Genomic DNA, 16,592 nt, shown 5'->3' on the forward strand with positions numbered 1-16,592 from the left:
AACGTCTACGTGTTGATGGATCTGACAGTCGAACAGTACGCGATTTCTCCGCTAGCTGCACGCGAAGCTGTAAGCGACAAGTCAAACGGCAAAAGATGCCTAAAGCGCTTAAAACGTGCTCCGCGAATGCACCCATGACAGCAACAAGCAGCAGCAATTTAGTAACTTACTAAATGTTGGCAGTGTTCGAAAATTGACTGACAGTACTGTCAGCAATCTTTCATCTCTTTTGCGCATCCAAGTTCGTGAATAGCTCTGACTCTGTCCTAGGGAATTTTCAGTACTGTCAGTCAATTTACGAACACGGCCGTTATCACAGTCTAATGATTTGACGCAGCGGCAACAGTGCTCATAAATAAAATGATGCACTTCAAGCAGCGAAAACTTGCGCCAGAAGTGCTGGTAACTTTTAGTGAATTGCTGCTGCTGCTACTTTTTGCTACCCATGAAATGTGTGCACCAAATGCAGCCGATGAAAAAATATAAGTATCATGTATGTATGTAAACTATTATGTATACACTCTGAGCATAAGGTATACATGCATACAGTTCCGCTTTCCACCTGAATTATACTCCATGAAGTCAGTCATAAAATTGGGCGAAATTGTTGTGATTGATTACGTGCACAGACGTATCTGAGCTAGGACACTTGGGATCTATAATCCAAAAATGAGCTCACGCAAATGGCATAAAAAGTGTTTTGTACCTGGATGTTCGTCAAATAGCTTTGACCAGCCTTTGAAAGCATTCATTAAATTGCCACAGGGAACTGCTGTCCGAAAACAATGGGCCGAAGCAGTCGGTAGAACAGGCAAAGATGTTTACTTCAATCATGTATCCAGTGTCTATTGTTGTGGAGATCATTTTAACGTAAGTTAAACTATTAGGCGTAAACATCAAGTAACCAAATCTGTTTTTTACCATATCGACAGAAAGACTATATAAACATACCACCGCTGTATAATCATTGAGGTTATGAGTTCGAAAATAATGTTATTCTTAGACAGAGACAAAATGATGTGGTTATTACTTTTTATAGTTTTGAAAATATGAATATGAGTGATACGCATGCTTTACTATTTACATTATACTGCAAAATATAAAAAATTAAAATCACTCTTGACTTATCACACACTTGCTCCAAGTCACCTTGATTCCAAGCTCATTATCATTGTGATCGATTGACGACTTGACCACTGAAAAATTTGTTACTTCAGGTTCTCTAGATATCCGATTTTTTTTTTTTTTGTGTCATACAACATGCTTCTAGTGTAAACAATACTCAACAGCAAATACCAACTCACTTAATTCAAAGCTTAAAAAATGTATCATTTTTTATTATATTAATTTTTTATAGCTAGAAGAGGATGCTGAAAACTGGTTGAAGTATAGGATAATGGGGACAAGTATTAAACTGAAAGCTGGGGTGTTGCCACGCATCTCAGACACCGGTGATAAAAATACTTCATTACTAGATGCACCGTGCAAAGCTGAAAAATTAGATAAGGAATACCACAGATTGATGGCAAGTGAGTCACCTGGCCACAGAGATAGTGGAACCATTATTAGTACTAAAAACAGGGATGATTATAATATTGACATTAAAGATGAACCACTTTCAAGGATTGTTAAGAATGAACCAAGAGAGCCTTCCCAAGAAAAAGTACTTGGAGAAGCGTTAATTGGAGATAAACTTGAATTACCTCCAGTTATTGTGAAAACTGAACCAAATGATATTTCTTTAGCGAAAATATTGACGGTAGAAGAACATAGTAGAAGCTATGAAAACGTAATACCAAAGAACAAAACCCTCAGCCACAAAGATATTCAATGTAATATAAGCATCCGGAAGCACATGCGTAGCAAGGCTACACAGGTTGATATGAACATATTGATGTGCTCACGAGGGACTTCTCCCATTATATTCAAACAGAAAAAATAATTAAATTAATCTCTAACTTGTGGGAACGAGTGAGAAATGAGAAAAGTGATGTAAACAATGTTACAGTTTTCAGGAAAAGGAGAAAAGCATTTGACTGAAAAATATCACTCAATACAAAAATTGGTTGTCGGTGCAAATAATTATAGAGATATAAGGAGTTGAACTGCTAACTGGAAGAGTGATGCAAGGTGCATTTATCAACTTATTCAAAGAAGTTAAAGAGTAAAATATTGTATCGCATTCAAGTACAAACTAATATTACAAAATTTGTCCAGTACGACTTTTTTATAGATTTTACACCCTTTTACGCTATACTCTATTCGTACAACATCTCAGCAGGCGACTATAATTATACATCTAGTAAAAATTGCGGTGTTATTTTAAGAAAACTGCCAAACTGCCAGAATGCTGTCACGAAACATCGTGCGATATGGGGGTTCTTAATATTTGTGTAATTGTAAAAAATGCATAGAGTATACCTTATTATTATTTACTATTATTATTATCCGTTGTTTACCCAACGTATGGTCTAGAGTGTTCCTTAATTTGGTCGATTCTGAATTTATTTTATCTCACCCCAAAAATATGTTCATATTCTAGAACAAAAAATTTCTACCGAGTTTGCGCCTTTTCCGATGACGTTAACATGTGGCACCGAGCAATTGGAAATTTAAATGCTAATTACATCGGTTTTTTCGATGTTTTTTGATTTTATTTTTTTCAATATTTAACATAAAAAATGTTCCAATGTATAATTTTGATGTCCATACTTTTCATAAAATGTAGGAAAAAAAAGTTTAGAAGAAGCTCAACGATTTTGTTATTTAACGTGGCTAATAAATTTGTAAAGAAAGATGAAAGTATGGAATATTTGACATTTTTAAAATTTGTTATATTATTTATTCACTATATTTAAATTATTCGGTATAAATCAAGAGTTACGATGTATTCTATACAGTACATTGTTTCGAAGTATAAAAGCCAAAAAATTGGGGTAAAATGAGTCGTCTAAAAATAAATTGCGAACAATTATGATGTTATATGCTGTAAATAAAATTTTGATTTTATATGATGTTTTAATAATATAACCAAACATTACACTAAAAATCCACGTTTGGGGTAAAATAATTGGCTAAAAGAAATTTTCATTGTTTGCATTTCTTTCGGTCGATTATTTTGCCCTGCATCAAGATTTGGACTTTTTGCATTTTTTTTTTAAACGTGTTACGGCAAGCACTCCAGTATGACTATATTTCAGTGGTTCGGCAGCACTTTACGGCAGAATCGGGCATGATTATTGCAAGCTGCTGCCCTGCTGTCCAACACAGGCACACGAGTCTGCTCACTGATTACTTCGCTTCTGACTGATTTCGTAAATGGAAACCTTCTCCGTACTGTCAAAAATCTTTCATCTCTTTTGTGCTGCCGAGTTCGCAAGTAGCTCTACCTTTGTCTAAAAGAATTTCCAATGCTTCTAGCTGATTCGGAAAGCACTTTTAACTGTTAGTTGAAGGTGAGATTTCATGGACAGCAAATAGCAGCAGCAGTTTAGTAACTCATTAGATGTTACTACCGCGTCTATCTAGTGACTTGCCGCAGCAGCATCGCTGGTCATAAAATGTCTTGTATTTGCTACTTCGCTGTTCGGATGAATGAACTTCAAGTAGCAAAAACTTACGCCGAAAGTGCTAGTAACTTTCAGTGAATTGTGATTGCTGCTATTTTTTGCTGCCTATAAAATAAGTCTTAAGTGCATAAATGCCTCAATTTTCTGGCTAACCTGTCTTTGGTCCGAAACGAAGTGTAACTTCGTTTTTATACGAATTATGTGACAATGCATTCCATCTTTAAACTTTATAAAAGCGGGTTGATTGGGTTATCAAACACCTGCAAACCAGGAAGTAAGAGAGACTTCCTGCCGCAAATGACCAACAAACGATTACTGGTAAAGGAAATTAAATACATTGCAATTTAGGGTGAGGTCCCACGTGCACACGGAACATGGATCACGGAAAGACGGACCGGTAAATGTCCCTCGAGAATGGTAAGTTTCCCACCAGTTGTACTCCGTGTTGTGGATGTACCACATCCCGCGAAATTTTTCAGATCCGAGCGGAGTGTTTTAATGTATACGTAATCCCTGTCTTCATTAAGAAGACTAAGGAAAATGGAGAAGAAAAATACAGATTGATGTTTTTAAAAGACAATTTGTTTGCTCGCAACAAATTTAGACAAGCTCCCAAGACTAATGCCTAACTACAGTCATTCCATTTTTTTGGGGGGGGTGAGGGGGGTTTCCCAATTTTTACAGATAATCCGGAGACTATTGAAGGCTGGTCAAGCGCCGATAACACCAACAAACTATTCCCCACAAGCGGGACACAAAATACAATCACGAGGGGCTGACGTCTTTTGAATTTCCTAGTCGAATTTGTTTCATTAATAATAGCGGTCTTATATACAGGTCTGGAAACTCCTATGCTGGGAGCCACGATTATTCGTATCGCTATAAGATCGCAACGAACCTAATGGCGACTAGTGAACACAAAAATTGCTTCAATAAGCGACATACCCCCCTCCAAGCGAGTTTCCAGACCTGTAGACCATCACACACCAACCACCAAGTAGAACGATTAAAAAATTTTTCCGCCTAGCCCCTACGGTGAACGAGCGATAAGGAACTTCGTTCCAAAAAATCAACTCACTCGGGTATTAACCAGGGGATAGTAGTATACGGAACTGAGATCGAAGACCGGTTGAATTACTCTCATATTACACTCGTCCTTCCCGATTACACCGTAGGAAAAGCTGGTCGTAGCAACTTTGCGATTAGTCTCTTCTCTCATAGTCCACTCTAGTCTACATTTTTTCCCTGGTCGAAGTAACTGACTGATCGACATCACCATCTCTCAGATTACACAACGTAACATTAGTATTACTTCGTGGATAACACAAAAATTCCTTAGAAAGCAATCGCAATACGTGTAATAATATAAAATAAACATGAGTATCAAATCAAAATCTTCTATTTACGAGCTTTGTTGTCGTAACCTCAAAATTTCGCGTCACGTTTGAAATAGAAGGAAAAATCTATACAAATTTGAAGAACCTCGATCAACGTATTCTTATCCGTAGAAAAAGGGAAACGGAAAAAGGCGGAGAACAACGCGACAAAATGACTAGTAAAATTCAGAAATTTGAAAATGATATTGACGAACTGAATTCTGATGAAAATGAGAGACCTGCTGGTGAAAGATGGGCTCCAGTCGGAGCTAACGATGGCGACGATGATTTTGGAGATGAATTGCGATACAAATATACCCATAGCATGGAAAGGTACGGCAATGACAGAAATGTTCCTGAATCTAATCACTATTTTCACAACTTCAGATTTTTTTTTTAATCATAATAATCATTAATTAATTTGCCTGATAAACAATTGTTGGTTTCTGCAGTGAGATAATATGTTCCAATATACCTAATAAATCCTCAACCAATTAATATCCTCAGCTTTTGATATCTATATATTTTTGTAAATGCTATTCACATTACACAGTGAACCTACATGGGACCGTTTGCAAAATGTGTGCAACATGTATAACTTTGGCGTACTTCGCATGCAATTACTCTGCCATGTGAATATCCACAACAAATGGCTTATGGGATAAACTTATTTTATTACTGTTTCAACTTAATTTTTAATGTCAGATCTATGTATTCAGATGTTTTGCTTAAAAGTGAATATTTTCTTTGCTTCTACCTGAGAAACTTGGACATAGCAGGAAAGATATCTCTGAAACCTGGAAGACTTCGAGTTCCAAAAGAGACTTTTCAAGATTAGATTTAAGAGATGTATGCTTCTGCGAGGATTTATTTTTTCCAATGTTCTTCAGATAACAGCTAAAAAAAGTATTGCTTTCACACGAAACAACCTATTGTGTATCCAAATTTATTTCATGCAAAGGCCCCTCAGAGAGTTCTATACAATGAACTTTATACTTATTTGTCACAATCAACAACCAATTTGAACATGGCAGCCACTGTGAATTTAGTGCACTGTTAGTACTGCAAACAACTATGACTCTTGGTGATTCGATTAGGCACACCAAATTCCAACACATTTTGTACTATAGCATGCTACGACACCTTTTCATAACATGAATCAGATGTAAAATACACAAATACATACGACGTATTCATTTATGAGTCCGAGACAGTGATTCAATTTTCTCTGTTCATAAAAGTGTATTTAGCATATGTGTTACTGTTTTGACATTAATTTTATGCCTAATATTGTTAATTTTCTAGAAATTTCCTGACTCTAGACACCACGATTTTTCAACCTTAGTTATAATTCCCAAACTGATTTATTGCATGTTCATGAGTGTTTGAATCTGTATTGTAAAGTACTTAATTACCTTTCCACAGCTTGTCATGTGATACAGAAAGACTCAAGATATTGGAAGAAGAACAAGAAATGCTCAACTCTTCTTTGATTGCATTAACAACACATTTTGCCCAGGTAAAAACCTTAATCTTATTATTCATTCATGAAATCGAACTGTAGCATTCATGATTTTGAAACCATTTTTTAGATATTCAATCGTTATATTACTTTGAACTGAAAATTTATACTTTTGTGACAATCCTATAAACTGCTTATTGATTGAAAATATTATCAGGAACTTCCACGAGAATTATTCCACATCACTTCCTGTGACCCCTCACAATTACACCTGAATGAAAATATTAGATATGTTTGACAGTGCAGCAATCGTGCCTGCAGCAAAAAGGATTTGTAACAAAAAATACAGCATTGTTATCTCTGTTAAAACCATCACAGTTATTATTTAGATATGAAATTGCCTTTGTTATTTATGGGCTGGTAAAACTATATCATGCTGTTCGAATATCATTCAAATTTAGTTCTCAATTTCTTCTTCAATTTGCATGATCGACGTGACAATAGAACTTTTGGTGAACTGATAGATAGTATAGAGTTTAGTTTTACACTAAATTGCTATATACTGAATTGAAATTTTTATTTTTACATTATAATAGGTGTAAATACAATGAAAATGCTAGAACAACTAACTCATTACTACCTAGCAATACACGACAAGTTCCATCGTGACTTCGGTCATGGTGTTCGCATATTTACAACATTTTGACCGAGCTCACCTTCCCCCTTATTCAGAAACCGTCTTAATGTTTTTTTGACAACTCTGAACTTCCGACCTATTGGTATCTCATAAGTACTACATTTTTCCTAAATCTAAGAACTGTATCTTTATTTATTATTTGTTATAATCTAATCGGTTACTTGTTTCCAGGTTCAGTTCAGGTTGAGGCAAATCGTCGATGCTCCAGCAGCACAGAAAGAGAGTCTACTCAAAGAACTGGAGGAGTTTGCATTTCGTGGAATACCAGATGTTCCAAGTAACTTGTGTGCAGAAAATCACATAGCTCCTTCTTCTGCGGTTATGTCATCTCACGATCAAAGCGTAAGCCGCACAAAATACTCTGATGAAGGTATATCTGATACGTCCTCGTCCTGCCGAACCATGGTAACATTGTACCAGTATTACCTTGCCTTCGGTTTCCTGTGCTGCTATATCTGATTATCGATGTCTTTTTATTTCTTGATATTATTTTTCAACGCTTATACCTTGGGGGATGAGTTTTGAAAATATTGAGTGCAGTTTTTAGGAACTGATGTATTTCAAAGAAATTTTTAGGCAAGCACCTTGCTAGTTTGTATTTTAATATTATTTACCAGAATATTCCAAAGATAATTCGGGACCTTATAGTATCTTGTCTTAAGTATCAGTCCCAAATTCTGTATACATCATGAGTTGAGGAACTAAAATTAAATGTGAATAGCGTTGGGTGTATGTTGTTACCTCAACTCAACACGGGTAGTTTTACATGTGTAGTACTTCATTGTACATAGCTACTAGTACCTGAATCATATATAAGTCTAGACTTTGCTGTCGAACACTCTAATTCTTCGAGGAACGGCCATTATTTCCAGTATTGATCAAAGATATGCCCCCAGATTACAAGAAAATGAATTTTGCACGTTCTCAGACTGCGGAAAAAATTCTGTTTACGTTTGACTGCAGAGTAAAGTTCACTTTGAAAGGCATGTACAACTGATTATAAAATGCAGCAGAGTTAAATAAATATTTTGGAAATGGTTTCCTATTACACAATTTTAAATCCATGATTAAATAGCCGAATCAACGAAAAGATCTATTATCATTTTCTGGATGCTTACAATATTGATAACATGACAATCTTGACATATAACAAAAATTGCTTTCGTCAGTTTCATCACAAAATCGAGTCCTGAGAACGTGCAGAATCAATTTTACTGTGATAACAAATACAACTAGGTTCATTTTTTATTTATGCTGCATTAAGATTTTATTGAACTGAAACTTGAAAATTATTGGCTGTGAGCAATGATGAAATGAGCTTTGATCAATTACCTTATTCGACTCATTTTTTCTTCTTATTTTGGCAAACTTAAGCATAAATAATATTTATTCAAATTTGCTTCATTATTGGTGCATTTGATCTCATTGTTGTTTCTATGATTTGTGTAAATATTTATTTATATTTTCCAGTCTTTGCTTTGTACTTGGTTTTTATATTATGCTTTAGTAACTAAATAAATATGTTCTAATTTTGTAAATTGTTGGCTGTACTTATTTAATTTTTGCACCCTTATTATGTGATGTCTAGATACCTCAAATGCCTCATACACTGTAAGTACTTTTTTGCGCCACTATATGTACACATAATGTTTTGTCATAAATTCCAATTCTATAGTTTGAGTTTAGTACCACTCGCCGTCAGTTCAAATCCACCTAAGTGAGGAATTTGTTAGTTTTCTAATCTCCCATAAATAATAGTAAGAGAAAAACAGATATGATTTTTTCGTCAGTTCGGTAGTAATGCTTACCAAAAGTATGAAATCGAATTCCACATAAAGTGAGCTTCTGGTAGCATAAAAGTGAAGAACCTAGAGATGAAAGTGCGAATCTTTTTCGATAGTAAGATAATTAGAGCAAATATTTGAGGTCTATCCCATCCACATTATACAAGTAATACTTCCTATCGAAGCAATAGCAAACTCAGGCATCAAAGTAAACCGTAACATTCAAAAACATATCATATATATGCGCAGATTCACGAAGCTTCGGCCTGTTTTTGAAGCTCAAAATTTTGATTTTACTGAAATTTGTATATGCTGTAGTGTGTAACGTATGTCAATGTGGAAATTATAGTGGTGAGTTCATGATATTTAAAGATAAGCTTATTGAAGTCACGTGTCAACTCTATACAAGTTAATTACCGACTGATTCTAATCAAACAAGTAGAGAGGCCTAATTGTAAGTCGCAAATACAATGTTACTAATTTCAATACATTAAACTCCTCCCTATCCACTCAGATACTACTTTTTTAGTGGACTCTGTCTCAATTGCCAACAACTACATTTTAACTTTAACCGACTAACATGTTTGATTTCTTTCTTCTCTCGCTCATTAACATTTAAATTAAGATTTCTCTCGGGTTCCATTTTCTGCTTAATGACTACCGTATCATTATGTTTCGACTTACTATCTCAAATACAACTTTTTCATTATTAGTCAATAAGCTTCCCACTCAATTACCGAAGGTCTTTTTTTTTTTTGTATCACCTAAGTCTAGGAGGACGTCAAATCGACCCCATGCTTAAAAAGACTGGAAAACATCTTACTAAAAATCCGAAAAAATTAATGTGTCATGCTTAAGCTTTTACTTTACGTTAAAATTTTGAAATACAAGGTTTGCCAAATTAATTATATAAATAACATGGCGACAAGCGCCAGAAAAAGCGCACTGAAATTTGAGGAAAAGATGGAGAAATGCAAAGTAAATTTAATAAGGAAGCTTGGCTTGTAGAAGAGAAGACATGATAAAGGGAGAGTGGGGGACAGAGAGGGAAGAGTTCCTAAGGAAGAGAGGATGGTCGACAAGTGAACTGGAAAGAAGAAGGGACAAGGGGGGAAAAACTATAGAGCATTATTACGCACAGATAGGGACAAACAGAAATAGGATTGAGAGGCAAGGACCAGGAGATCTAGATATTGGAAGGGGTATTAAGAGATTAGACAGGACCGCCCGATGTACATGCTGGCAAAAGAGGAAAAATGTTCACAGTTTAAATCAAGAACACTCCTTTTCGAAAAACTGTTCTAAATTGACTCGATCATGATTCGAGCTGAATATATATGATTTTGTTATCATAAGAGGGTCATAAAAACTCAATTTCGGATTTTTTGAGTGGCTACCCCTCCAACTTCAGAGTTTACAATTAGTTGATCAACTCGCTAAAGAGAGCTGATTGTGAGTCGAGATTGGTCGAGATTCAAAGATTGCTTGCTTAATTTCTATACATTCCCGTAAAACTTCACAAAAAAAACATATTTTGATCTTTACGCTTGTAATAGAAAATCTTTTACATTATCCAAAAAAAAAAAAAAATGATTGCTGACGCACATAGGAAATAAAACTCATTCAAATAATGCAACGTCTTTGCAATAATAAATTTCGAGACAATTTAAAACTTCCGTTGACCTGATAGGCTAAAATGTAATTTTTATACCAGGTTTCACTTGCCGTAGAATTGTTGACCTGATGAACAATTCGTATCGGTGATCAAACATTTTTAAATTGAAATTACTTTTTACTTGTCTTTTGAATCTATGTGATGAATTCTCTGTCCAATTAAGAAATATCTGAACAGACAAACAGGGTTTTTTTCATTACTACTCTGTTGTGAAGTATCCTTTACTTCTCACTTTACACATATTAATCTTTCATTGCAGATGAATAATATACAATGAAAATGATTCAGGTATCGAGAGAATATCGAATAAGATTGAGATAATTTATGAATTGCTGTACGACTTTTTGATCACAAATATCTTAATCTGTTTTTGTCGGAATTTAATAGGCAATCAGTTCAATAAGCGACAGTGAAGTTGAAACTAAAATGGCACTGCAACGGACAAAACAACGCGAGTTGATAGTTCAGCTTAAGTCGCAGCTGGAAGATCTAGAAAAGTACGCTTATGAAACTGGCGGTGCGGGTCCACCTCAGAGTGTTATATTGGAACGTCAAAATTTAATCATCAGTAAGTATGACCATCGCTTGTATGAATTGATAATCATATGTTCTGCTTAAAATGCGAAAGATTATTGTGAATCACTTTTGCGTTGTTCGTGCGTGTGTATGTCTCACCAGACGTAGCAAAGAATGATTTTAGAAAAATTCCGTCACTCTTGAAACCCGGTCATCATCAATTTTAGTGAACTGTTTTTTTAAAGTTCTGTCCATCAATAGAATCACAACGTTAAAATATCCTTGCTTGCAGTGCTCACGCAGAATTAATCTGAAAATGCTGTGTTTCTTCTCAAACACCATTTTGCAGTCTAAGATGCCAAAATTCGATTTTGACGATCGATTTTTTTCAATACAGATGTTTTTTCAAATTTTATATATACAAATGTAAGATTACATCTTCCGGAACAATTCACCTCTTTGTAATAATAAATTAGTTACAATTTTCACTGTTTGCAATTCCAGATCACCTTAAAGAAAAGTTGAACTTTAACATTGACGATCTATGCAAGCTACCACTAGAAGATTTACGGTGGCAAGTTGATTGCGCAATTAGTCAAGTAAGTATACACAGAAGCCTGCTGCAAGTGAGTTGTCTGGATGAAATTCTCTAAACTTGTACTTATCCTTTGTCGATCACAGATCGTTAGCCCATTGAAAATGAAGGAACAGCTTGTGACACAACTTAAAACTCAGATCACAGATCTGGAACGTTTTATTAATTATTTACAAGGTGAAGTAAGCCCTGAGAGCTTAGCCTGCACGTGTGCATGCCCCGTACACACAAACGGAACAGCATCATCGTCATATGGGCGAAAATCATTCAAGAACAGATCGGAAGACGAGGAAATACAGTCTAAGACTCTATTTACGATAAGGAGAGCTGCGGCTTTACTTCACATGTTCGCTTTGTCACAGTTGGGCTGTAGCAGTGATCAAGCTAGAAAAAATATGAAAAAAAATGCTGCGCGAAATTGGAGGGACTTGAGAACACGATTGGACGTTGCCGTAGAGCATGTTCTAGCACAGATAGCAGAAGCAAAAAATGACGCAGCTGAGGACAATGATTATACTTCGGATTCGGACTCACCGACAACCCAATCCAACGCAAAAATAACATTCGCAGTTCGAAAGCATCTCACTGTAAGCATACGAGATCTGCTGCAACACGGGCTAACATTAGATAACCAAGCATCAAGTGTTGTTCCATTCGTCGGCTGTTTTCCTCAACGACACAATTCTTCAACAAATTCTATGCATATATGGGAATTGATTTTGAGGTATTACGACATCAAGAATGGTCACACGTATAATTCCAGTCCTGCTCAAAAACTTTCACAGAGTTTTAACCTGGATCTATCAGGCAGAAGTACAATTTCTTCAAAACAAGTGAGTAGATCAATAAGTGATTCATAACGAAGTGCTCGATGTAATCATCACATTTCTGTATTTCTGATTGGGTTTCAGAGTCTGTTAACCACTATTGGAAATATTGTTGCATCGCATACGCCATATAAAAGAAGTTACGATTCTCACTTTAAAGCTTTCGTTTGCGCAGCATTGAAGTAAGTCTTTTTCAATTCATCAATGTGAACTTTTCCATGCTAACCATACAACATTTTCTATTATTGTCTCCTTTTAATTCCTATTGTCTTCTATTAATTTTGTTACATTAAAAAGGTTCTAGACCATTAGAAAACTCAATCGACCGATATATGCTCAATTTGCCCCAAGAAGTTCCAGTGCGTTACTTCATGAATCAAAATCGAGATTGATCCTTTGCTCAATGGCAAAAAAGCAATACAAAGAAACTTAAATTTTTTTAACTTTTCTCTGAACCAAAACCCCCTGAATCTTTCTAGTTTCTAGAATGGTTGACAATCCTAAAAATTTTAATGTGATATACCTGATTAACTTAACGTGGGATCTCATTTGATCGATAAAAAACTGTACTTGCTTTTTCTTACAGTCTAAACAAATTAGTTGTCTGGCTAAAGTTGATACTGCAGTCACAGTACCTATTGGAGAACTATTACACTTCATGGAGCTACGTAGTAAAAACTGGTAAGTTGCTTCAATTCCCTTTGAATTTAACCTTGGATCTAACCAGTAAAGTCAATAAAAAACTTTTACGTTTTCTATCTAACAATCAAGTCTATGTAAGCAAACTTGATGCCATTCTATTTACCTCAACCTTTCCCGCTGATAAGCCGCCAAATTTTTGCAACCCTGGCCCTTTTTCTTACTTTTCCGTAACACTTTCCTTATCTTAGTCATAGCGAATGACTGATGAACACTTATCAAGGAGTTTTAGATACTTTACGAATATTTATTCACGAAGAACACACCGAATAACGCTCACGGCTCGCGGTTTGAATTACGGGTTTGCACGTGTTAAGCTAGCAAGCAATCGCTTTTCACGGCGAAAATCCGCTGTTTCATGCTTCAGCTCGTGCAAGTTTTCTCGCAACTCTTGAGTTCGATTTTATTGCTCTTAGTCCTAAATCAAAGGTGAAGGATCTATCTGTGTCGTGTATTTCGTAGAATTGTGAAAAAAAAATTCATTTTTGTTTTATTACGACGGGAACTTTGCTCACTTTCAGTTCTGTTTTTTACGACTCTGAAAAAAAAAAATTGAAATTCGGAAAAATACACGACACAGATTGCTCCTTTGCCTTCAAAATGCTTCTAATGAAAGTTCGATATCTTTATAAATGACGGAGAAAACTTGCATCGCGTGAATGTCTGCAAGCAGCAGTTCCGCCGGGAGTAGGCAACGTCCTTAATAACTAAGCATTCAATTAAGGGTGAAGTCACTTTACCTGTGTTCCTTGCACAATCAAATATTCCAAATGGCCTTTGTATTCCAATAACAAGAGCGTCAATCGGTAGTCTCACACACTTTCTTTTCTCTTGTTTCACTGAAATCTAACTGGCGTGACAACCGTCGCGAGAATCCACTCGAGACGGTTCAACTCGCGATACCGTTTTTAGTCCCACTGCGGATGCACGAACTGTAATTTTCGCACCAGTTTCCCGGCGTGTCAACCATCCCGGCGTAAAACCGTATTCCGCACAGGCTGGCTCTCGTTTCACACAAGTTACTGTCTTTCCGCGAGTTATCCCAATCAAAATACCACATTACATGCGTATTTACGCATAGACACATCATTATCCTACAGCACTTACACCTTGCTAGCGCGACGTTCGGAGCAATACTGACTATATACTGTCAGCTCTTTCAGCTAGCCGAACGTGGCGTTGAATACATAGGTGATGTTGTGTTTACACTTAGCTCTCACATAATTTTTCTACTATATATAACTTTCATTCATCTTACTCTCGCCGGTAACAACCTTAATAGTAAACGAATCGCGTAACTGAACATGATTACTTTATTTTACTTAATCGACACACTAAGAAATAAAAGGCTAACCGGAATAATCAAATAAAATAAAATTAAATGTATGAATATCGTCAACAATTTCCCAGTGTGATCTTGCTGTTAGTAGTAAATGTAGTTTTACTTCACTCATAATGGAACAGTATGTCCAGAATCAACACAAACACCCTGCATACAGATGTGTTCAAGAATTGTAAAATTCCACTACTTAAGGTATTTTAATTCTTGTTTGCTTCATGTGTCCTAGGTTTTCAGGATGGCTTTCATTCTTTGGATCGTCTTACGAATTTTAAATTCGATCTACCCGTTGACCTGGCTGTACGACAATTCCAGAATATCAAAGATGCATTTTAAAGTGATCCGTAAAGCGTTAATATTTCCACAAATTTCATCGCCATTTAGTAATTATTCAAAATATTCATTCCTCACCGACTTAATCATATCTATGTAACAGTTTTTCATAGATCAAGTATCGCAGACTGACAGGACGAGTAAGTAATTTTTTAAGAATTTACGGGTATTGTCGAGTTGAAAAGCGCCGGATCTTCTGGATGGTAAAAAAGGCAAGGATCAAAGCTTGCCGTTAGATTCGTGGTCCAGCAGCACAGCGCTATGTCCCCCATGCCGCTGAAACTGGCAGAGTAGAATTAGCGAATCGACCCTGCCTTCATTTTTACCATTCAACTTGCCAATAGCTAGTTTCATTTCGTTCACCCCCTACAGTTTCACGCTAATGCCGAATATAGATTTGTATTCATTAGGGTAGATTTTATGAAGCAAATGTGGGCTACATTCGACCATTTTCGCGAGGATGTTAGAACAAATTTTACAAACATTAATTTCGGACTAAGACCAAGAAATTCACATTATCTTGGAATTGAGCAAATAAGAAGGTAAATGTGAAGCTTTTACGTGGTCTAACGTTGCAGCAATCACGCAACATTCAATATTGTTATAATAATATTAATAATAACGAAATATTATTGTGACATTAAATGAGATCTGAACGTTTTTCGTTATTATTATTTATGTTTATCTAATAGCAAGTAACTCTTTTCATTCGTAAATATTGTTCAGACTTTCTTCAACAAAATTTTTTTTACGCATCGTATAAACTGAATTCATATCAACTACCACGGTATCAATTCCTAAACATAGCTTAGAAAGAGAAGGAGGCACAATTTTGTAGTTGTCCTCATTTTCAATTACATGCAATCACTTGGTAATATTTTTTCTACAATGTAGCTTCGTGACAAAAATAATTACTCTGCTGATAAAAATATACGAAGATTGAAACATTTTGTTTAAAATGAATACATAGTATTACCTAAAGTACTAAGCAACAGCGTATGCTGAGTCACCTTACTCTGCTATTGTAGTTACGGTTTCAAATGAGTTTTTGAACCGTGGAGAAGTTTACGTGAGAATTTTTTAAAAAAGTACATAAACTTGCTGCATTACTTTGTTGGCAGAGTAAGACGCTCGGCAATTCTATAATTCATACATCATAGTTAATATTTTATTCATTCATAGATTCTTAATGGTATCGAGTATTTTGATTCATTTGTTAGTTAGGAGAAATTCCAAAATATCTGAACGGTTGATAAAAGAAAACGTGTAACACTAACATGTGACGGCACGTAAACTAGTTGCGGCTAAGTCATGTCACGGTGTGAAACATTTACTTATATGACGACGTTACGGATATATGTTGATTGGGTTTAAGTAATAAAAGTATCACTTGTATTATATTCTCCACTGACAAATTGAAATGTGTAAAACTGAGCTAGTAAAAAATGTTAGCTATAGTTGTGTCATAATGAAAATATTTTCTGTTTATGAATGAAATACTTTAAAAAATTACAGGTTCCTTTGCTGAAAAGGAGTGAAATATATTTATGGAATGACTTCATTGTTACGTTGTTATATCCCAATTCCAAATAACCTTGAGATAACAATAAAGTTTGATAAAAATATTGGCGTTTAGTGTTTTCTTAATTACTGGCGTTCACAGCAGAAGAACAGCAGCTTTGAGACATACTTCACTGAAATATATGTGAGTATGTAAAAA

General features: G+C 35.4%; 2 protein-coding genes across 6 annotated transcripts; both read left to right on the forward strand.

Moving 5' to 3' along the window:
• On the forward strand, positions 1-3,009 carry LOC107224831. 4 transcript variants are annotated; one of them, XM_046738399.1, is made up of 3 exons: positions 1-69; positions 766-870; positions 1,358-3,009. In XM_046738399.1, the coding sequence occupies exons 1-3, from the start codon at positions 16-18 to the stop codon at positions 1,940-1,942; spliced, it is 744 nt and encodes a 247-aa protein (XP_046594355.1). In that variant the 5' UTR covers positions 1-15; the 3' UTR covers positions 1,943-3,009. The 4 variants fall into 4 exon arrangements, with proteins under 4 accessions (XP_046594355.1, XP_046594356.1, XP_046594357.1 ...); XM_046738400.1 differs by lacking the exon at positions 1-69 and adding an exon at positions 338-493; XM_046738401.1 differs by lacking the exon at positions 1-69 and adding an exon at positions 343-497.
• A 1,686-nt stretch (positions 3,010-4,695) lies between these two features.
• LOC107224837 (RUN domain-containing protein 1) lies at positions 4,696-16,497 on the forward strand. Of its 2 annotated transcripts, XM_015665049.2 has the most exons (9): positions 4,697-5,278; positions 6,371-6,464; positions 7,276-7,446; positions 10,951-11,131; positions 11,584-11,678; positions 11,761-12,507; positions 12,586-12,683; positions 13,088-13,182; positions 14,769-16,497. In XM_015665049.2, exons 1-9 carry the CDS (start codon positions 5,118-5,120, stop codon positions 14,873-14,875), a joined length of 1,749 nt encoding a protein of 582 aa, XP_015520535.1. In that variant the 5' UTR covers positions 4,697-5,117; the 3' UTR covers positions 14,876-16,497. The 2 variants fall into 2 exon arrangements, with proteins under 2 accessions (XP_046594354.1, XP_015520535.1); XM_046738398.1 differs by lacking the exon at positions 12,586-12,683 and having other exon boundaries at positions 4,696-5,278.
• The last annotated feature ends 95 nt before the right edge of the window (positions 16,498-16,592 follow it).

Source organism: Neodiprion lecontei, chromosome 4 (genome assembly GCF_021901455.1).
Source record: "Neodiprion lecontei isolate iyNeoLeco1 chromosome 4, iyNeoLeco1.1, whole genome shotgun sequence".
Lineage (NCBI taxonomy): Eukaryota > Metazoa > Arthropoda > Insecta > Hymenoptera > Diprionidae > Neodiprion > Neodiprion lecontei.

Coding starts and splice junctions, on each gene's coding strand:
- LOC107224831 (XM_015665040.2), top strand. CDS start 670: ATGAGCTCACGCAAATGGCATAAAAAGTGTTTTGTACCTGGATGTTCG. Junction 871..1,357: donor GTTGTGGAGATCATTTTAAC/GTAAGTTAAACT, acceptor AATTTTTTATAG/CTAGAAGAGGATGCTGAAAA.
- LOC107224837 (XM_015665049.2), top strand. CDS start 5,118: ATGACTAGTAAAATTCAGAAATTTGAAAATGATATTGACGAACTGAAT. Junction 6,465..7,275: donor TAACAACACATTTTGCCCAG/GTAAAAACCTTA, acceptor ACTTGTTTCCAG/GTTCAGTTCAGGTTGAGGCA. Junction 12,684..13,087: donor TTCGTTTGCGCAGCATTGAA/GTAAGTCTTTTT, acceptor TTTTTCTTACAG/TCTAAACAAATTAGTTGTCT.